The sequence below is a fragment of the Ananas comosus genome, linkage group 11 (assembly GCF_001540865.1).
Source record: "Ananas comosus cultivar F153 linkage group 11, ASM154086v1, whole genome shotgun sequence".
NCBI lineage: Eukaryota > Viridiplantae > Streptophyta > Magnoliopsida > Poales > Bromeliaceae > Ananas > Ananas comosus.
In genome coordinates, this window is record NC_033631.1 from 11,737,130 (window position 1) to 11,759,721 (window position 22,592).

The following is a 22,592-nucleotide window of genomic DNA, read 5'->3' on the forward strand; positions in this document are numbered from 1 at the left end:
CCTATTATTTAAAAAGTTATAATTTACTATTTTATTATTTTAATTTTATCTTATCATAAATATCTAAAATAAATAAACTATTCTGTTTAACTGTAGATTCTTACAATTAAATAAAAATAAAATCATCAAAAAATATTTTTTTAAAATCATAGGATAATAGAGAAAAATGTGCTAAATCACAAATTAGAGTTTACCCTTTTGCTTTCTTTATGTGTGCTTTCTCTCTCTTTTCCATATATATATATATATATATATATATATCTATATATATATATATATATATATATATATATATATATATGCATGCATAGAGAATTGACAAAGAGAACATAACTCTACAAATGACCAAGCAAATTGTGTGATTGGAACATAACTCTAAAAACTACCAAATAAGTTGTGTAAGTGAAGATCAAAACAAGCAAGCAAAGCTACAGTATGCCCTCTAGGAACTCAATATTAATATTGTTGGCAAAAATAAGTATCGACTTAAAAACATGAGTCCCTAAACACTGTTCCCGCTAAATAGAAGACAGTCATGAGACTTATGAAGAAACTTACTGCCATTAAAACAATTAAGTTTATGAAACCATCATGAAGATATAAGGCTCTAACTTTATGCTCTAATCATAAGAGTTACCTATTTTCTTCATAAGCACAATAGAATTGACTATAATTGTTTATAGAATTTCGAGCACATTTTAAATTTCTTAAGTTATTTGTCTTGATATAATATTCAAACATAGGAATATTTGCATATAATGTGTTAATATTTTCTCACTTAATATGGAGGTAATGTCAATTAACCAAAAACAAAAGAAAAGAAAGAGAAGGCCATTTATTCAATTGTTTGATAACAGTCTGGTTATTTCAACAGTATTACGGTACAATCACAGAAAGTGCCAATTGATAATGAAAAGAAGACCAATATCCATTGGCACCTAACTGGTCTTTATATTCTGATGCTATAAAATTTTACATTAACTATTAGATGAATGTTGCATGAGTGATATTACCGCATTTGCATAATAAGAAACCAATCCACCACTGAAAATAACACTTTCTATGATTTGAAGGATTAACAAAATGTATAGGCCAAAATAAAGACGCGACTGCTCATTATTATAATATTTCGATTATAATATATGGAAGGAACGAGACTAACCTCATCTTCGGCCGAGGATCCGGCTCAGGATGCAGCAACCAAAGGCAAAACGAGGCTTCCTTGGGCCAATTAAGCAGAAGCTGCGGCGGAAGCACACGGTGTCGCAAGTTCGCCATTGTTGTCAGCTTCCCTTCAAGAGAACCAAAGGTGCAAAACAACTAGCACAACAAAACCCATTAATTATTAACTATAAACAATAACATACTATAATAACATACTGACACAACAGGTAAGAGAGATCAAAAGCCCTAACCCTAACCTAACCTCGAAGAGGAGAACGCCCAATCTATATATATCCGACGCAAACGTGCTCGGGCCGCCGCTCGCCTCCTCGGGGCTGGTGTACCAATTGAACTCCATCAGCAGTATCTGCTTCAGAGGAAATGCCTTACTCACCGCCGCCGCCTCATCGGCCTCCTCCGCCTTCTCGGAAGCGGTCTCCGTGGGCGAGGGCGAGGGCGAGGGCGAGGGCGAGGGTCCCGCGGGGGCTTCCTCGCAGGAGTCGGAGCCCGACGTGGAGCACGACGCCGACTCGATGAAGGAGACGCGGTTGAGAGGGGAGAGGACGAAGCAGGAGGGGCGCACGTTGCCGACGACGACGCCCTGGGCGTGCGCGAGGCTCACCGCCTCCACCACCTGGCGAAACACGTGGAGGCTCTCGAGGAGGTCGACGGAGCGGCCGGGGCGATCCAGCCACTCCCTAAGGCTGATCTCGCAGTGGCCTTCGACGTCCTCCTCCTCTTCCTCCTCCTCCTCCTCCGCCGCCGCCGCCGCCGCCCCCGCCGCCGCCGCCGCCGCGCTTCCGCCGCCGAGGGAGGGGGCCAGTTGGGTTAAGAAACCCTCGGCGCCGCCGCTAGAGGCGGCGGCGGCGGCGGCGGAGGGGGGACCACGCGAGGTGGAGAGCCGCCCCCACCCCGACGTCTCCTCCGAACCTTCCATACGATTCCACACTACCCCATACCCTAAGCCACGCTCCGAGATCGCACTATTCTACAACCCAACAGTACAAAGGGACCTCGATCACTGCAACCCATGAGACCAATTCGCCATTGATGTACCTCCGAAACTCTACTCTCTCTCTCTCTCTGTCTCTGTACCGCAGCTTCGAGTGCCCGAGGAAGACGAAGAAGAAGAGGAACTTCCTAGTGAGAGAAAAGGAGAGACAGAGAGAGAAAGGCGAAGGAAGATAAGGATCTGATGGTCTACACCTGACAACGGAGCCACATCTCCTGCTTTAATTGGGACCGTGTCCTTCCCCCTCGCCACAAACTATTCCCTGCACCCGGCGTATCCCTTCATTTCTTTTCATCTGCCATGTCTAATAATTAGGATCGACTTGCATTGTGCAGCTCGAGATGAGTTACGACAAAAGCTTGCAAAGAAAAGCTCCTATGGACCAGTGCCATTCTAGCGACTCGTTATATTTTTGCCTAAGCAAACCATATCATATATACAATATATATTGAAATGAATATTTAGAATTTTGAGAGAGAATTTTGAAAAATTCTTTAAGTATGAAACAGTCTAAAATCCAAAATGTATCGTAAGGCCATTGTTTAATCTGCATAAAAAGTTGAATGCTACAGGATATATTATATATATTTAATGAGCTAAAAAGTTTCTTTTAAGAAATTTTTAAGTGCGTGGTGTACTGGACGGAAGTATACACTAAATGCAGCGAATTCTTTCTTATCTCTCCAACCTCACAAACGCCGCCCCCGGTTTCAAATAGTTTTGAGGTGTAAAAATTAGAGGGGTTAAAAAACAATTCAGGTCGACGGAAAAATACACACCGTATCTCCACGAACCGACTCCCCTGCCACGTTGCGAGATCTCATTGGCCCAAGCCCTGCTCGGTGTTCGGGTCACCACTTAACTTTCCGAAAAAGGAAAGAGTTTGAGCTCCTGGCCCTCACATTCCATTACCACGACATTTGAAAAAAAAAAAAAAAAGTGAGCCCCGTGAATTGTTTTTTTAAAAAAAAAACAAGTACGAAATTAGGAATAAAGTAAGGGGCGTATCTGCAAATTTTGGGGCCATTATGCGACGGGGTTAATCTGGGCGTCCTTTTTTATAAAAGCTCCCGCTTAACGCCAAGCGATATACGTGGCGCACCGAGGGCCACGGAAAAAAAGGACGGAGAAGGGCGCGTTGCGGGGATTCAATGTTGGGGCGGGGGAGCCTTTTGTGGACCACGTTCCCCCAGAGGGAATCATTGGGACAGGTGACACGATTCACTTATTTTTGTTAGACACGACAAAACTATTGCCCGCACCGGGTGTATACGCCATCTTGATACCTGCTATATCTTACTAGCATCTGGCACGAATCTAGTGTGCTTTATTATACAAGAATATTATGGAAAAATATCATTGAAAGATTTAGTCAGACCCAGACGAGAACATGATCATCCCAGATTGAATGAAAATAATTGAAATTGAGCTACAGAAAAGAGATGAAGTTTTAATATCGTATTAAAGACTAATATGTGAAAAAAAAAAGGAACTGTGCATAGGCTGAAATTTTAATTTTATATCTAATACCAATGTAATATTCTTAACAAAATTATTTCAAAAATCAGTAAGCCAAATATGTAAATATATCAATATTTAGTTGGGATGTGCGAATATTTTATTCTGTATATTTTTTAATGTATTAAAAAAATATGCATTGTTTTGAAGATAATGAGGATGATTAAATATCTTAAATGAATATCCCATCGGCCCCCAAGTCATTTTTTTGGAATAAAATTTATCATCTCATAGGTAAACTTTTGGATAGCAAAAATTAACTTTTTCTACTTGCAAACACACAAAAAAAAAGGTTTTTTATGAAACAAGTTATTTCAACATTTTGATCAACCACCTTTACCATAAAGTTTTTGGAGTACCCATAATTGAAACATGGATATACACACGGTGCAGGCAAATAATTTCTAGTCACACAATGGAGAGAGAGATACGAGCCATAACTGGAAACTGGGGAATTAAAAAATAAGGGTACTTTTTTATCTCTTTTGGGTGGACGCAACTGAGGGGAAACATGTTTTTGGTTCATTTATTTATTTTGTTTCTTGGGGCTAAGTGAGGGATCCCAATTTTTTGAGACCCGGGAGCAGATCTTACATTGAAGTCCCAAAAACTTCGTAAGAATAAATCAAATGTTAGTTCTCCGATTTTAACACTTTAACTTTTAAATTTATTTTCTTATTTAATTTTTTAAATTTATTGTAATAAATTTTACCGTCCAGTTAAGTTTATTAATTGAACGATAGTGTGTCACTAATATAACAATATGATAATATTATGATTGATAACATGATAATGCTAAGATATCGTATTACTATTATATTTGTAAAAACATCAAAATCTGATTAATTAAATTGAATTGGAGAATCTAAGTATATAATTCAAAATATAAAAGTTAGAAATTACGGTAAATTAAGATTTGAGAATTAAAGTGTCGCATGTCTTATAGTTTAAGGACCAAAGTATAATTTAATATGAAATTGAAGTTGTAGGTTTCTAGAATAATTTTTTTTTTATAAATTATTGATATATTGACAAATATAATATGAATGATCCTCAAATGATAATGATCTATTTATATAATTTAAATTTGTTATATTATTTGCTAGCATAATAACGGTCAATAAGAGTATCATTATAGAAAATTGGAAAAACTTCAAAAACCCCCTGTGGTTTCGTAGTTTCTCACTTTGCACCCCTGTGATTTAAAATGTATCAAATTGCCCCCCTGTGGTTCGTTTTTATTTTTTCGGTAGCTTTTTCGTTAATATTTCATTAAATTATATACAAAAAAACTTCAGATACTTATCTAGATTTATCAAATATTCACTTTAGTACCCTTTAATTTTAACTTTATCACTGATTTAAGAAAAAAAAATTAATGAAATTGATAAGAAAAAAAGAAAAAAGAAACCACAGGAGGGCAAATTGATACATTTTAAACCACAGGGGGTCAAAGTGAGAAACTACGAAACCACAGGAGGGATTTTTGAAGTTTTTTCTAGAAAATTTAAAGCTTTTAGTCTATAATATTGCTCTTTGAGAGCGTTAATGTGTTGGTAAATATATATGATATACCTAAATTGTGTGCATAAATTAATCAAAGCATTCCATCCCCTGAGTTGACAAAAAAATAGAGCAGGTGCACGAATTAATATCATAGAAGGGCAACATTCCGAGTGACATGCAATAACATTATACTAGTTAAGGGGCCCCGCGCGATACAGCGAAAAAATAATATAATAGTAAATTATTATAACTATTAACATTATTTTTTTTTCTATTGTGCATTAATATTTTAAAATATTATTTATCTCAGTATTGAAGAGTTAAAAATAAAGAATAAATCAAAGAATAAAATTAAAGTATTATTTTTTCTAAAAATAATTAAAATTAATAAGTAAAAGGCATAAATCAGTTTAAAATAAAAAAAAGATCATTACAGTATTAAGAAAGATAAATAATATTTTTTCATTATCATCAAGGTATAATTTTTTTAAAAAAAGTAGAGTGAAAGTACTATTTTTGGTATTCTTGGCGGCAACGTTTTCATTGTGCCATCATTAATTTTTATTGTTACATATACAACTAATAAAGTATTTGATTCCTAAATTTTAAATTAGTGAAAAAAATCAGTAGATAATTATTAGAAGCACAAAAAATAAGACTAATAAAAAAGTATTCGAAATCAAAATAAATATTTTTTACATAGTAAAAAAATTCAATTACCAAATATTATATTATTATATAAATTAATTTTTTAAAAAATATTTGAAAACTAAAGTGAAAAAAAAATGTAAAGTTTAGGAATTAAGGACCAAAATAAAAAAGAGCGAAAAGATCGGGGTCCAATGTGCAATTAATCCTTTAAAAAAGATATGGGCCCAACAACCTCTCAAAATAAAAGAGGTCATTTTTGAGTTCCAAATTAGTATATTTATTTATTTATAAATATAAATTATGAATAAATAAATAAAAATAAAGTGAAAAATAATAAAAAAAAAGAAAATGTGTAAAGTGTGAGAGAGAGAGAAAAAAAAAAAAGGCCCCACAAACCTAGAGGGACTTCTAAAAGGTTGCCGATTAGTGTGTATATATATAATTGAGTTAGAATACTCTCAAAAGCACCAACCTCTTTGGTGTTTTTGAGTTTTTAGCCCTTAGATTTACTCTTTGATTACTAATAACCTTTGGATTAAACACTATTCCACCTACCATCGCCTACCAATATCATCTCAACCTTACATCTCTTCATCCAATGGCTAAAAACTCAAAAGCACTAAAAATTTCTGTACACCAAAAATTTCTTGTGCACTAAAAATTTCTGTGCACTAAAAATTTCTACACATATATAGTTTTATTGCTGAAGTATAGTGAAATTACTTTAGGTACAGAACCTTTTTTTTTTATTGTACGTGAGGCTGTAGGCGTGCGTTTGATTCGGGGATAAAAGGGGGGTTAGGGGGTTAACCCCCTTTTTATTCCCAAACGGAAACATTTGGGGGTGGGGTTTGTTAACCCCATTCTTAACGGGTTATCCGAAACATTTGGGGGTAGGGTTTGTTAACCCCAAACTTAACGGGTTATCCGGAATAATCCATTAAGGGTGGGGTTAACAAATCCCACCCCCTAGAATTGGGGTGGGATACTTAATCCCACACCAATTTAATTTTTAAATATAAATTTAAAATTTTAATTTTAATTTATAAATTTTAAAAATTTATAATTTATAATCTTAAAATTAATATTAATATTTTTAAAAATTTAAAATTTATTTTTAATTGTTTAAATTTTAAATTTGACATTTATATTGGAAATTTTAAAAATGTATAACTTGCAATCTTNTATTGACAAATATAATATGAATGATCCTCAAATGATAATGATCTATTTGTATAATTTAAATTTGTTATATTATTTGCTAGCATAATAACAGTCAATAAGAGTATCATTATAGAAAATTTAAAGCTTTCCTGTCTATAATATTGCACTTTGAGAGCGTTAATGTGTTGGTAAACATATATGATATACCTAAATTGTGTGCATAAATTAATCAAAGCATTCCATCCCATGAGTTGACAAAAACATAGAGCAGGTGCACGAATTAATATCATAGAAGGGCAACATTCCGAGTGAGATGCAACAACATTATACTAGTTAAGGGGCCCCGTGCGATTCAGCGGAAAAACAATACAATAGTAAATTATTATAACTATTAACATTATTTTTTTTCTATTATGCATTAATATTTTAAAATATTATTTATCTCAGTATTGAAGAATTAAAAATAAAGAATAAATTAAAGAATAAAATTAAAGTATTATTTTTTCTAAAAATAATTAAAATTAATAAGTAAAATGCATAAATTAGTTTAAAATAAAAAAAAAAGATCATTACAGTATTAAGAAAGATAAATAATATTTTTCCATTATCATTAATGTATAATTTTTTTAAAAAAAAGTAGAGTGAAAGTACTATCTTTGGTATTCTTGGTGGCAACGTTTTCATTGTGCCATCATTAATTTTTATTGTTACATATACAACTAATAAAGTATTTGATTCCTAAATTTTAAATTAGTAAAAAAAATCAGTAGATAATTATCAAAAGCACAAAAAATAAGACTAATGAAAAAGTATTCGAAATCAAAATAAATATTTTTTACACTGTAAAAAAAATTCAACTACCAAATATTATATTATTATATAAATTAATTTTTAAAAAATTGTTTGAAAACTAAAGTGAAAAAAATGTAAAGTTTAGAAATTAGAGACCAAAATAAAAAAGAGCGAAAAGATTGGGGTCCAATGTGCAATTAATCCTTTATAATAAAAAAATGATATGGGCCCCACAACCTTTCAAAATAAAAAGAGGTCTTTTTTGAGTTCCAAATTAGTGTATTTATTTATTTATAAATATAAATTATGAATAAATAAATAAATAAATAAAAATAAAGTGAAAAATAAAAAAAAATAAAATGTGTATAGTGTGTGTGTGAGAGAGAGAGAGAGAGAGAGAGAAAACGAAGGGCCCGACAAACCTAGAGGGACTTCTAAAAGGTTGCCGATTAGTGTGTATATATATAATTGAGTTAGAATACTCTCAAAAGCACCAATCTCTTGGTGCTTTTGAGTTTTTAGCCCTTAGATTTACTCCTTGATTACTAATAACCTTTGGATTAAACACTATTCCACCTACCACCACCTACCAGTATCATCTTAACCCTACATCTCTCCTTCTAATGACTAAAAACTCAAAAGCATCAAAAATTTATGTGCACTAAAAATTTCTGTGCACCAAAAATTTTTTGTGCACTAAAAATTTCTGTGTACTAAAAATTTCTGCACATATATAGTTTTATTGCTGAAGTGTAGCGAAATTACTTTAGGTACGGAACCTTTTTTTTTTATTGTACGTGAGGCTGTAGGTGTGCGTTTGGTTCGGGGATAAAAGGGGGGTTAGGCGGTTAACCCCCTTTTTATTCCCAAACGGAAACATTTGGGGGTGGGGTTTGTTAACCCCACCCTTAGCGGGTTATCCGAAACATTTGGGGGTAGGGTTTGTTAACCCCACCCTTAACGGGTTATCTGGAATAATCCGTTAAGGGTGGGGTTAACAAATCCCACCCCCTAGAATTGGAGTGGGATTAAGTTAATCCCACCCCAATTTAATTTTTAAATATAAATTTAAAATTTTAATTTTAATTTATAAATTTTAAAAATTTATAATTTCTAATCTTATAATTAATATTAATATTTTTAAATTTTTAAATTTATTTTTAATTGTTTAAATTAAAATTATAATAATTGGAGCAATATCATTATTTTCTATTTATAACTACCTGCTATCTTTCTTATTTTATTTACTTCAACCAAACACTATTTTGCTTATACCTGAACTAAACCTAATTATCAACCAAATACAAAATTACTCTAACCCCATCTTAACCCTGAACTTAATCCTATCCCTGGAATAAAACCTACATAACTAAAGTTATAACCAATGGCATTTCTGAAAATTCTATTTAAACAACATTGTATCTAGGGATCNTTATTTTAAATTTTAAATTTTTAAATTTGAGATTTAAAAATATATTTTTTAATTTCAAATTTTTTAATTTTAAAAGTTATCTATTTAAATTTAAAATTTGAAATATAAAATAAAAAATTTAAATTCAAATATAATAATTGGAGCAATATCATTATTTTCTATTTATAACTACCTGCTATCTTTCTTATTTCATTTACTCCAACCAAACATTATTTTGCTTATACTGGACTAAACCCAATTCTCAACCAAATACAAAATTACTCTAACCCCACCTTAACCCTGAACTTAATTCTATCCCTGGAATAAAACCTACATAACTAAAGTTATAGCCAATGGCATTTCTGAAAATGCTATTTAAACAACATTGTATCTAGGGATCATTTGGTTGCGTATAGTGCAACTGTATTGCAGTTGTAACTGCATTTAAATATAAATTCGATGCTTGGTTTGGTGTATTTAACTCCAACTATTGCGGTAGAAAATAAGAACTGCATGAGGAGGCCCAACTACAGTAATTGAAACTACGTCAAAATTGGCCGCAGTTCCAACTGCAGCAGTTAAAAAAAAAATTTTTAACAAAAGATATGTTTATCTCCTTAATTATTTTTAAAATAATGTGGGCTCCCTGAGGTTGAGTGAGTGGTTGGTTGAATAGTGTAATCTAATGGATAAAAATAATCAAAAGTTAAATCTAACGGTGGAAAACTCGATAGCACCAAATCCTTCGTGCTATCGATAGTATCCCAGCCAGACTATATATATATATATATATATATATATATATATATAATTTTAAAAATTATTTCTCAACTATATGTAACCAAACAAATTATTTATAGTTGCAATTTTACTCTATCCAACCAAACAGAAACAGAATGCATATAACTATAACTATTATATTTCTAACTGTATATATCTTCAACTCTACTATATTTATAATTACATTAAATGAAACAAGGAGTTTAGTATTGCTGCATCCACTAACAAGGCCACAAGGCCCGTAAACATCACTCCATCAAAAAAAAAAGAAGAAAAAAAAGCTATGGTCTACATTGTACAGTAGACTCTCCCCAACAACAATTAATGCTACCCAATTAGTCAAAGAAAAAGAAAATAAAAAAAAAAAAAGTGGGTTACCATAGGTTACCTACCAAAGAAAGGTCCTAACCAAGTAGAGGCACACTTTTAAGTGGGAGATTTGGCCTCATGCAACCTTGCTAAGTAGCCCAAAATATCAGTGTTGCTATTCATTTACAAATTCAATTTGATTTGGTTTGGTTTGTACAGTATTTTTCATTATCCCATACGCTTTCCATACAATTTCAGACACTTGAAATCTAATGCTAAAGCAAACAAAGCCCAATCCGCGATCTCGTTTAGACCTAGACCAAGATACCAGAATCTAATTTTCGTTACTATTTGTTTCAATTTAAAGCTTCTGTTACGTCAAAAAAATATATATATCATGTTTAGAATACACTCGTGTGCGCACCAGTTTGACCTTTTTGCCTTGAGACAAAACCCCAACTTGTTTAGATTCAATTTATCATACCTTCAAATTTGCTTGAAGCTTTGTATGTTTCATAGAGAAGCATTACAAAGTAGTTAAGCACTAACAAATGGTCGATAACAAAGTAAGGGTAGTGGATAATATGATGTTATCATCGCTATAATTAATTTTACGGTAGATGCTTTCATAAGAAAACCAAAACAAAAGAAAGAATCGATAGCAAGGTTTTGAGGCATGTGAAAAGTGTGAGAATCGAACCTAAAACTTATAGCTTGAAAAGTAAAAAGTACGATCCAAGACAAACAAACAAAAAATTGTAAGCAATTAGGTAAACATCAACAATTTATACCGAATAAATTTTAATAATCTATTCTAAAAATAATATTTATGATCATTGGTCACAAACGCGTACTATCCTATGAAACAACTTCTCAGGAAATTAATAGAACTCAGATATTTGATAAATAAAAAAAATCTTAAAATTTCTTTTATATTCTTTCCCAAGTGGTGGTTATGCATAAATTATACCCCGCACTGTTATGATTCATGTAGATCGAAATATAAAACAAGTGAAAGAGCGCTATCATATTATTAATAAAAGCATTGTACTACAAAGGAAACACCAACAACCCAAATTTCACATTAAAGAACTTATCGTACGAACCATATTTTTTTTGCAAAAGAAAAAGGCGAATATTTTTGTGAAGAACTTTCACCTACTAATTCAACATTACATCAACTTTTCTTTGTATTTTTCTTTTTTCTTTTTTTTTTTGGCAAAAGAGAAGGCAAAGTGGAAGATACCTTAATGCCTCTAATAATTGAATATCTTTGTATTTCCTCTTTTTTTAATTAATTTGCATGTACTTGGCTTTCTCATATTCCGTGTACAATGAATACTTTCTTTGGCAAATTGGTCACCTAATATAATTCTATTAAGAAACCAAAAAGGCTTCTTTTTAAAGGATATAATATATATATAATTTTGTTATAAAAAAGATATATAATACATAATTTCTTTTTAGAGACAAAAGGGTATCTCCCATCATTGGCACAATGGACCACCTACAGAGTCCATCCTTTTCTCTCTCATATTTTTTTCTCCCAGTTCTTTCATATAAGATAGTATGAATCAATGATCAATGTTATATAACTAATTTAGGCTTTTCAAACTCTTATAAATCAAATTTTATAATTTTTTTAATATTATTTATATAGTATTCAAGTAGTTTTAAATTTAATTTTTGTAATGACTGATATAAGATAAATTTAAGATTCTATTGGTTTAGAAAAAAAAAAATAATTTCATAAAATCGTAAAATTCGACGTCCATAAAGTTCAAATGATTTAGGCCAATTTGCATAAAAAATCCACTTATTTTGGGGTTTTGCAAAATCGGGCCACCTTTTTTCTTTTTGCAGATTCGGTCCGCTTTTTCCGCCGCCTGACCAAAATGCCCCTCCTATACAATAGCCTCCCGCGTATTTCTTGACATACGTATACTGCCCTGCCGTACGGACTGGCGCGCATNAGTATACGTATGTCAAGAAATACGCGGGAGGCTATTGTATAGGAGGGACATTTTGGTCAGGCGGCGAAAAAAGCGGTCCGAATCTGCAAAAAGGAAAAAGGTGGCCCGATTTTGCAAAACCCCAAAATAAGTGGATTTTTTATGCAAATTGGCCAATGATTTATATTGTATTTTTAAAAATGCTGATTATCGAGTCAGATATTTTATTATTAAAAATAATTTAAAAGTAAATAGTGTTCAGCTACGCAAGCATTCTAACTTTACGTAAAATAAATAAATAAAATTTTAAATTATTTAAATATACGGTATAATAATAGCGAAGTTGCACCTGCAGTTTTGTACGGACGCGATCGTACAATCGGCGATGAGCGGTTAACGACAAATGCAAGCTTCATATTCGGGTAGGGTACTAACACGATTCAAACTCGGGCCCCACTTGGGTGGATCGTCCACATAACCACAATTAATTAATTCTCAATTAATTTTAAAAATAATCATATACTTTAATTAATTCTAATCATTGTAATTAACAAATAATTATACAATTAGATTAGATTAGATGTAATATATCATAATTAATCGTTTCCTTATATAACCATTGCAGCGACGACAACAACTCATTCACATCCCCTCTCTCTCTCTCTCTCTCTTTTCGATCGGAAGCTCACATTCTCATACTCCATTGTCGACCTCCGCGAAGAAACCCTAACCCTAGCCCTAGAATCCACCCCACCGCCTCCCTCGCGCGATCTCTCTTCTCCACCTCGACTGCGTACGAGATTTGGTAGATCCGTGGAAGATCTCGAGTTTTGGTAGCATTTTTTGGGATTTTTTTTTTTGTTGGTTTGATCTCGTCGTTTTGATTCGTCGTGCGTCGAATGCGAGGGTTTCGGAGGGGGGAGGGGGGGATGAGAAGGCGACGGGGACGATGAGTGGGGGGTCGGTGGGTCTCCGCTCCGCGAGTTATGGGTCGCTGCAGCAAATGGCGCACAACAATAGCAACGGCTCCGCCGCCGAGTTGCCGATCCCCTCCCCGTCTCCGCCTCTCGCCGCGCGGAGCAAGCCCTCGAAGACGCTCCTCTCGGGATCGAGGGAGAAGGAGAGGTTTCTTCAGTGGATCTGTAAGATCGTGTGCCGGCGCAAGGTCGGGATGCTCCTCTTGCTCGCCGTCTCCGCCGCGGTGCTTTGCTCGTTGTTCTCCATCCTCAAAGGTTTCAAATTCTCTCTCTTTGTAACCTCTTTGTGCTCAATTTGTATCTACTCAATGCTTCTAACTTTAAGATCTCAATGTGTGTTGCTCCTTATTATGTTGATTGTGGTGTTTGTCAATGGTGTTAGATCTTGGTGAACCTGTGTAATTACTCAGCAGTCGTAGGATTAGAGTGTTTGTTGATGGTGTTGTCTAGTCTACAAGTAATGCTTCTACCAAGTTACTTAGGGACCAAATGATAGGTATCCCATGGCCTAGGAACTTAGGACAAGATCAATTATGAATATGCTTTTAGACTACGTTGGAGTAACTCTATTGATCATAGCAATAACATTTTGTTGTATTTTATGTCTTGTTAGATGAGGATGCACCAACGGCTATTGAGACTAACTTGGGTTTCTCAACTCGTGTCCGAAGCTTTGTAAATCCCACCAGGAACTCGGTAAGGAATTCAAGGCCTTCCTTGATCCCTGTAGAAACCAACAGGGTGAATAGAAAATTACCTGCTGACCAACTCCCTGCTGCTACTCACAATCAAATCCAGCGTCCTCCAATTCTTCCTCCGAGTGCAAATTTTACACGCCATCCTTGTGAAAATTTCTCATTTCCTCCTCCACCACCTGATAGGAGGCGCATTGGGCCACGCCGTAAGTCTGTCCTCTTAAGAGCCACATTTGTATTATAATGCTTCAGATCAACTTGGGAATTAATTTCTCTTTTTCTTAATTCTCCAGCATGTCCTGTTTGTTATGTTTCTGTGGAGGAGGCAATTGCACGCATGCCACCGTTGCCATCAGAATCACCTGTACTTAAGAAATTGAATTATGTTTCTGATGATACCTCCGTTCCAACTGAGTCAAATCGAGGTTCAGAATTTGGAGGGTATATTTCTCTGGAGCAGAGGAGCAATTATTTTGACATAGTGGAATCGATGACTGTGCACTGCGGGTATGTTTGTTTTGCATCCTGTTTCCCATAATTGGGATTTGATGATGGTTGGAAGTTTGAAAGTCTGAATCGCTACTAATCAGTGATTTCTTCTAATATCTTTGTTAATGATTTTTTTTTCTTTGACTAACCAGATTTGTAAAAGGGAAGAAACCTGGTCAAGGGACCGGATTTGACATTGATGCAGATGCCCTTTTTGAGATGGAGCAATGCCATGGCGTGGTCGTAGCTACTGCTATTTTTGGTACTGAACATTGTTACCGGTGACCCTTTTTTTTCTCCTTTTTTCTTCGTGGGGTGCATTTTGATACTGCTGACCTATCAACTGTCAAGATTCACTCATACTAAACTCAATGATCAGGAAACTATGACATAATGCAACAGCCAAAGAACATCAGTGAATATTCAAAGAAGGAGGTATGCTTTTATATGTTTGTGGATGAGGAAACAGAAGCCTACATAAAGAATTCTAGTCTTCTGGACAGCAGTAACAGAGCTGGGCTATGGAGACTGATTCTAGTACGCAACCTCCCTTTTGCAGATCCAAGGCGGAATGGAAAGGTGATTTCCTCCAACAACTTGTCTTGTTAGCTTTGGCTTAGTACAATGCATTCATTGCAATGCTTGTATTTGCAAATATTCAGTGATGCATAACCCTTTGATTTCTTTACACCTCTAGTGCGATGCTAACAAACTCATGATGCAGGTACCAAAACTTTTGCTCCAAAGACTTTTTCCCAATGCCAGGTATTCTCTTTGGATTGATGGAAAGCTTGAGCTTATTGTGGACCCCTTTCAAATTCTTGAGAGGTAAATTGCTTGTTAAGACTTATCTCCTTGATTAATTACTTTATTGAACTGTAAAGTAAGATGAAGGGGGGAAAAAACTAGTTAGAAGCCTTCCTGAAATAAGTAATTCACAGACAATCACTTTTTTGAGTGCTCTAGTAGCCATCGATATTTTAGGTGATTATCTACATAAAATTTGTCGAGAATATATAAGAAATCACTCCCATATTGGACAACAGAGAAAATTTAGTACATCTATTGAGAAATTATTGTCAATATCCAATTGCAACCTGTCGTTTTAGAGGATCAAATTTAATATCAAGTCTGGTTTAGCATTATCACAATTTACCATGTTTTATGTGATCCTTGAATTAATAATATTTGCTATCTTTCAGATTCCTATGGAGGAAGAAAGCCACATTCGCAATATCTAGACACTATAGACGCTTCGATGTTTTTGAAGAGGCAGAGGCCAATAAAGCAGCAGGAAAGTATGAGAATGCATCAATCGATTACCAAATTGAGTTTTACAAGAGCGAGGGTTTAACTCATTATTCTCCTGCCAAGCTTCCTATAACAAGCGGTGAGTGCTTCTCTCTTTTTCATTTTACAATTCTGCCAGTTCCTAAATTACAATCTTATATGGTTTCCTTTCTGTGCAGATGTTCCTGAAGGTTGTGTGATCATTAGAGAGCATACCCCCATTACCGATCTCTTCACATGTCTCTGGTTCAATGAAGTTGATCGTTTTACCTCCAGAGATCAACTCAGTTTCAGCACCGTGAGGGATAAAATAAGGTCGAAAGTGAATTGGACTGTAGACATGTTTATGGACTGTGAACGACGCAACTTTGTTGTTCAGGTATTTGAATCTTCAGAGGAAACCATTTTCGTTATGTGGTTGGTTCGCATAGTGACAAGGATTAAAAATTCTGAATTTTGATCTCTAGAATCATTACAATGCCATACTCTAGCACTAATTTTTGGAAAGGAAGTATGCTTAAGATACTTCAAAGAGTATTCTTACCTCTCATTCATTCTACTACTGCTCATTATTAAATGTGGAATTTTTCTTACAGATTCTTCGCTTGTTTTGTTAGTTTTGGTGAATTATTATGCATCATTTATCTCACATCTGCGTATGTCCCTCGACAGTCATATCACAAAGACTTGCTAGAGCAAAGAAAGGCCTCATTAAGTAATCAACTGCCCCTGGCTATTCGTCACGAATTACCTCCGAAAGTGATTCAGAGCATTCCCGCAGATGATGGGCTTTCAAGAAGCCAGCCAGCAAAGCCACCTCCTCCAGCGAAGGTGCCAATGAGGCGTGGGAAAAGACGGCATCACCCTCGGGCTACCACTGGAAAGGATAGCAGTTCAGTCTGATTCTTCTTTTCTCATTTTGTTTTCGGTAATTCTTTTAGAACCCAGATCCCTATGGGCCATACTCATTGTTGAGGCCGCATTTTTGCTCCGTTTGTAGAGTGCAGAGGCTTCGCTTTTTCCTGTTCGTCAAAAAGTTTTGTTAACAGTTTTCATAGCTATTCATTGTTACTGTAAATAATCAACTATAAATAAAGCAGCTTTGGAGTTGTTGTTGCTTTCCACCTCTCTTCTAGATTTTGATTGATAGAAAAACCGAGTTTTATGCGTCCACAACATTGTCTCCAAAAGGTTTAATTCGTCTTACATACATATTCATTCTAATATTAGTAGTCGATCGCTAAGTTGTGTGATCAGCGCATTTGGCCGAGTTGGTTACTTCTCAGTCTACTGTTGACGTCTTAAATTTGTTTTGTCTTTTCGTTTTGTTTTAATGCGTACGTGTGCACACATGAGTAACCGATACTTTTTATCTCCAGCTTAATTCATTCCGAATTTCAGATGATGAGAAGAGGTACAACAAGAGCCTAAAACACCAACGCTCAAACTAAAATTGACTCCATTGAAATGGCGACAAGCAGCAAAACAGAAAACAAGGAGGTATAAAAGCACTTGCAAGTAAACCATCTTGCTCGAACTACACAACAACCATGACCACAGAAAGATTAGGCGTATTCCTCTTCCTCAACCACTTCTGTGTCCTCCTTTTTGGTCACTTCCCAAACACGAAATAAGACCAAAAAAAACAGAGCCATTTAAACAGATTCCTAAGCGCCTTGTGTTCATCTTAGTAACATTTGCTTCAGCAGAACATTACATATAGCTTACAAGTAAGATACTCGGAAAGCCAAGAAACAAAAGCACTTCTGATAAGTTGAAACACAAGAAACTTAACCGTCAAAGCCTACTCATCCATCTCGACATTATCTTCATCCTCCTCATCAGGTGCTGCCTTCATCTTCTTCACTGCCTGAGCCGCATCGCTTCTCTGTACCCCGCTCGGGATCTCAATTAGAATATCCGATTTCCTCCCCGTAGCTGGGTTCACTAGGCCTCCATCCTTCTCCACTTTGTATACCAACCCCTTCTTGTCCGGGGCGGCGTCTATGTAGACGGTGGAGTTCTCATCAATCTCTTCTTTTATTAACATTTTCGACAGTTGAGTCACCACCTTCTTCTCCAGCCACCTCCTTATCGGTCTAGCACCATACACCTACAATCCAAAAAAAAAAGAAAAAAGAAGAAGGAACACCATTAAATGATAAGTAATAAACATTTGGTGAAAAATAGATTGCTTCACAACCATTTTCTAACAGCTAAAAAGTCAACTAGTTGGATGGAAAAAGATTAAAAATATGGAAATTTTACCGGATCGTAGGATTCAGAGAGAACAACATCTAAGGCAGCATCTGTTACACCTAAAGCAATGCCCCTCTCGGCGAGACGGACGGCGACGTCCTTCATCTGAAGCCTGGCGACCTTCCTGAGTTGATCATGCGATAACGGGTCGAATATGACTATCTCATCCAACCGGTTCAGCAGCTCGGGCCTGAAATGCTGCTTCACCTGCATACAAATATATCGAAAACGTGTCATGGATCGAAAATGGAAGCTATTAACCCATTAATAATTTTATTTTTTCAAAAAGAAAAGGTTTTGTTATACCTCCAGCATGACTCGCTCGCGCGCAATTTGCATAGAAGACTGACCAGCCATTCCTGCCAGAAGGTACTCTGACCCGAGATTTGAAGTCAAAATGATGACTGTGTTGGTGAAGTCGACTGTCCTACCTTTCCCGTCGGTTAGCCTGCCATCGTCGAGGACCTGAAGAAGGGTGTTGAACACAGCAACATGCGCCTTCTCCACCTCGTCGAAGAGGATCACACTGTACGGCCGCCTCCTCACTTGCTCCGTTAGCTGCCCGCCTTCTTCGTGGCCAACATACCTTAAAAATCACAGCGCAAGCATACAAATAATCAGAGGATCGAAAGGTTAAGTTGTTAAAATTGAAAAAGAGAGTGTGTTACCCAGGAGGTGCCCCGATGAGCCGGGCAACCGAGTGCTGCTCCATGTATTCAGACATGTCGATGCGAATGAGCATCTTATCATCATCAAAAAGCTGCTCGGCAAGGGCCTTTGCGAGCTCCGTTTTGCCTACACCGGTTGGGCCCAAGAAGAGGAAGGAGCCCGTCGGCTGCTGCGGACGGCCCAAACCGGCTCGCGACCTCAAAACTGCTTCTGCAACCGCTTGGACCGCCTGGTCCTGCCCAACTACTCTGTTGTGCAGCCTCTCTGCGAGTCCAATCAGCCTCTCCTTCTCATTCTGGCCAAGCCTAGTGACAGGAATGCCGGTCCATCTGCTAACGACCTATCAAAGCAACAGCCAATTGGCATACCAAAATCAGAACAGAATCGAACAGTCTCGTCGTTGGCAACGCCTAAATCAACAAATCGAATGGAACTCGAATTAGGTTTGGTTTAGTTATTTGGTACCAAATGGTGCTAGCAATGTAGTAGCTGTTTGATTGAAAGTCCGGTAATATGCAAATACCTCTGCAATCTGTTCCGGCCCAACGGTCTCCGTCAACATCAGATTCTCACTCGTATCGCCTTCAAGCTTAGCGATCGCAGCATCAATCTCTTGCAGGGCGCCGTATTTGAGATCGGCAATACGAGCCAAATCCATTCTCCGCTGCGCCTCCTGCAACGAGATCAACAGCTCCTCCCGACGCTGCTTCAGTCTCCTAATCTCGTCAACTCTCTCCTTTTCCTTCTGGTACTTCATCTTCAGCGGCTGCAGCCTATCCCTTAAATCATCCAATTCCTTTTTGACCTGAGACAAACCACGAATTCGTCCATCCATATGCCGTTATTAGAATCTTTGAAAACTCGGAAAAGATTATCGCGCGACTAATATAAGAGAGGCACCTCGAGAAGCCGAGCTTTGCTCGCCTTGTCCTTCTCTTTCTCAAGCGCATGCAGCTCAACTTCCAGTTGAATCCTCTTCCTCTCCAGGTTATCGATTTCTTCAGGTTGGCTATCAAGCTGCACCCTGACATTTGCACAAGCCTCGTCGACCAAGTCGATTGCTTTATCAGGAAGGTATCGGCCTTGGAAAAGTTAACACCGATCCATCAGCATTAGAATTAATTACGTACGTGTTCTCGGAAGCTAGAGATCTAAATGGGACTGCTAAATGACTCGTTTGTTTCAGCTAACATTAAGCAAGATAAAAAGGACAATCTACTTCACTTCAAACCAAACCGCGGTATATGTAGGAATTATATATGGACTATCCATATATTATTCTAATTCTTTTTTGAATACACCGACCGTCCCTAGAGCAAGTGGCAAAGGGCTTGATGGTTGGTATCCGAGACCTAAGTTCGAATTCTAGTTGATTCACATTTCTAGCCAAGTTTATTTCTAAATGAAATAAACGAAGCAGATAGCGTGCTTAGACCTGGCAATCTCGACCCATACCCACGGGTGCCTGCGGGTTACCCGCAAATTTGCGGATATAGATACCAACATTTTCAACCCAAAAAATTACGGGTAAAACGGATGGGTATCCATTAAGCTATGGGCATTTTGGGTAACCCGCGGGTACCCACAGGTACCCGCACATATATTTTTTTAATTACAAAATATATTTTCTTAATTAAAAAATATATATTTTTATTTATTCATCCTATAAATTTTAACTCTAATTTTTTATCACGTCTTTTATTTTACAAAATTTTTAAGCTCTAAGACTTTAAATATTTTTATTGAATGTTATGATATTTTAAATAATGAGTTATGCTATATTTTTAAAACTTATATATATGTATTTTGTATTTAAAAAATATAAAAGAAAAAAAAATTTGCGGGTAACCCGCATACCCACCCGCCCACCCGTCAATGGGTATGGGTAATGATGTTGGTTATCCAAAAACTTGTGGGTAAATTTTATCCATGCCCAAATAACCTATGGGTACAATAACCCGCCCGCGGGTTACCCAACCCGCCCGTTTGCCAGGTCTGCGTTCTACCTATCTCTCTCTGTCTCTAAAAAAAAAAAAAAAAAAAAAAAAAATCTTTTCTGAATACCCTTATATATATGATCAATCAAATCTCTGCAACTAAGCACACTTACCTACGATATCGAATCAATTCCTTCTAAATAAACATGCATGTTCGGCAAAATTGGACAACAATGGTAGAGTAGTGTATCCTGACCCGTGATGTAGCGGTGGGAGAGGTGCGCGGCGACGACAAGAGCGCGGTCCTGAATCCGAACGCCGTGGTGGCCCTCGTACCTCTCCTTGAGCCCTCGGAGAATGCTAATGGTGTCGTCCACGCTCGGCTCCGCGACGTACACCTGCTGGAAGCGCCGCTCGAACGCCGCGTCCTTCTCCACGTACTTGCGATACTCCTCCAGCGTCGTCGCGCCGATGCACCGCAGCTGCCCCCGCGCGAGCATTGGCTTGAACAGGTTCGCCGCGTCCATGGAGCCCTCCGTGCGCCCCGCCCCGAGCACGAGGTGGATCTCGTCGATGAAGAGAATGACCTTGTCGATCGATCGATCGAACATTAAAGAAGAAGAAGAAGAAGAAGAAGAAGAAGAAGAAAGATTATTATTATTAAAAGCAGAGGAGTAAATTGTAATCGATCGGTTGGAATAAAGCAGAGCACCTTATACCTTGCCCTGGGCGTCTTCGACCTCCTTGAGAACGGCTTTGAGGCGCTCCTCGAACTCGCCGCGGTACTTGGCGCCGGCGACGAGGGCGCCGATGTCGAGGGCGACGAGGCGCACGTCGAGCAGGTTGCTGGGCACGTCGCCGCGCACGATGCGCTGCGCGAGCCCCTCCACCACGGCGGTCTTGCCCACCCCGGGCTCGCCGATCAGCACGGGGTTGTTCTTCGTCCGCCGCGACAGGATGCGCACCACGCGCCGGATCTCCTCGTCGCGCCCGATCACCGGGTCCAGCTTGCTCGCCGCCTCCACCAGGTCCCGCCCGTACGTCTTCAGCGCCTGGAAGTTCGAGTCGGCCGACGCGCTCTCCACGCGCCGCCCCTCCCCCCCGCGCAGCTTCTCCACCGCCGACCGGAGCCGCGCCACGCTGACCCCGGCCTCCTTGAGCGCCTCCGCCACCTGCGGGTCGTCCAGCAGGCCCAGGATCAGCTGGTCCACCGCCAGGTGGGAGTCGCCGCGGGCCTTCTGGGAGCTCTGCGCGCGCCGGATTGCCTTCACCAGCGCCGTCGACGCCGGCACGTCGTCCGGGGGCGGCGACTGCGACGGCAGCTTCTTCAGCCCCCGCGCGACGGCGCGCTCGAAGGCGTCGGCGGCGTCGGCAGAGGAGGCGTCGGAGGAGATGGCCTGGCGGAGGAGGCCGGAGGGGTCGGAGGCGAGGGCGGAGGCGACGTGGAGCGGCGTCATCTGCGCGTGGCCCGCGCCCTGGGCCAGCTCGTGGGCGCCCGCCAGCGCCTCGTTCGTCTTGTGCGTGAACTTGTCCGGGTTCATGGCGCCGCCGCCGCCGCCGATCTTTTTTGCGTTCGGGGAGTCGTCGGCGTCCAACAGTACGTTCTTCACTTGCTGTGCATTTGCGAGTGCGAGGAGCGAGGATCAAAACTCTATTTAAAAAGAAGGGGAAGAGGCGAGGAGGGATCGCCACGTGTCCGGAGAGAAGAGAGGAGAAGGTGCTGGAGCGACGAAGCGGGGCGGTACGGTACTTCAGCGGTGGGGACGTTTGCTTGAGTTTGGTTCACCACGTCGCCATTCGGAAGCTTCTCCCTTCCGACTTCTGGGCTTTTTTTTTTTTTTTTTTTTTTTTTTTTTTTTTTTTTTTTTTTTTTTTTTCTATTCCGGTCCAGTACACGATGTCCATGTACAATTTCCCTTCAAATGGAGCGCTCGATGACACCATCCATGCACATTAGTTCACAGCGTCAACCGTAGACCGTCAACGATCTTCTTCTTAAATATTCCTTTATTAGAAA

At 38.1% G+C, this 22,592-nt stretch overlaps 3 protein-coding genes across 8 annotated transcripts in view; 1 reads left to right on the plus strand and 2 right to left on the minus strand.

The window, feature by feature from the left end:
• Nucleotides 1–2,380, minus strand: part of LOC109717697 (protein SPA1-RELATED 3) — a 6,419-nt gene extending 4,039 nt beyond the window's left edge. For 3 of the 5 annotated variants that reach the window (XM_020243571.1, XM_020243570.1, XM_020243572.1), the window contains exons 1-2: nt 1,427–2,380; nt 1,163–1,320 (exon numbers count right to left, since the gene is read on the minus strand). In XM_020243571.1, the coding sequence (XP_020099160.1) occupies nt 1,163–1,320; nt 1,427–2,101 (833 nt within the window). In that variant the 5' untranslated portion in view covers nt 2,102–2,380. The remainder of the gene's footprint in view (nt 1–1,162; nt 1,321–1,426) is intronic. The other 2 variants (XM_020243569.1, XM_020243568.1) reach the window with 1 other exon arrangement.
• On the plus strand, nt 12,890–16,834 carry LOC109717823. Of its 2 annotated transcripts, XM_020243750.1 has the most exons (10): nt 12,890–13,491; nt 13,850–13,932; nt 14,035–14,137; nt 14,225–14,438; nt 14,573–14,682; nt 14,800–14,999; nt 15,145–15,248; nt 15,623–15,810; nt 15,890–16,089; nt 16,383–16,834. In XM_020243750.1, the coding sequence occupies exons 1-10, from the start codon at nt 13,209–13,211 to the stop codon at nt 16,611–16,613; spliced, it is 1,716 nt and encodes a 571-aa protein (XP_020099339.1). In that variant the 5' UTR covers nt 12,890–13,208; the 3' UTR covers nt 16,614–16,834. The 2 variants fall into 2 exon arrangements, with proteins under 2 accessions (XP_020099339.1, XP_020099338.1); XM_020243749.1 differs by having other exon boundaries at nt 13,850–14,137.
• Nucleotides 17,141–22,314, minus strand: LOC109717327 (chaperone protein ClpB1-like). Its single transcript, XM_020243055.1, has 8 exons — nt 21,295–22,314; nt 20,832–21,162; nt 19,539–19,720; nt 19,162–19,443; nt 18,638–18,978; nt 18,276–18,555; nt 17,979–18,176; nt 17,141–17,823 (listed from the first exon to the last, which is right to left on the minus strand). The coding sequence occupies exons 1-8, from the start codon at nt 22,114–22,116 to the stop codon at nt 17,515–17,517; spliced, it is 2,745 nt and encodes a 914-aa protein (XP_020098644.1). The 5' UTR covers nt 22,117–22,314; the 3' UTR covers nt 17,141–17,514.

What these genes read in the sequence shown, in the direction of transcription:
- LOC109717327 (XM_020243055.1), bottom strand. Translation starts at nt 22,116, where the DNA reads ATGAACCCGGACAAGTTCACGCACAAGACGAACGAGGCGCTGGCGGGC. An exon ending in GCAAAGCTCGGCTTCTCGAG is followed by an intron (nt 19,444 to 19,538) that starts GTGCCTCTCTTA and finishes GGTTTGTCTCAG; the next exon opens with GTCAAAAAGGAATTGGATGA. An exon ending in GGCCGGAACAGATTGCAGAG is followed by an intron (nt 18,979 to 19,161) that starts GTATTTGCATAT and finishes TTGCTTTGATAG; the next exon opens with GTCGTTAGCAGATGGACCGG.
- LOC109717823 (XM_020243749.1), top strand. Translation starts at nt 13,209, where the DNA reads ATGAGTGGGGGGTCGGTGGGTCTCCGCTCCGCGAGTTATGGGTCGCTG. An exon ending in GAGGCGCATTGGGCCACGCC is followed by an intron (nt 14,138 to 14,224) that starts GTAAGTCTGTCC and finishes TTAATTCTCCAG; the next exon opens with CATGTCCTGTTTGTTATGTT. An exon ending in GACGCAACTTTGTTGTTCAG is followed by an intron (nt 16,090 to 16,382) that starts GTATTTGAATCT and finishes GTCCCTCGACAG; the next exon opens with TCATATCACAAAGACTTGCT.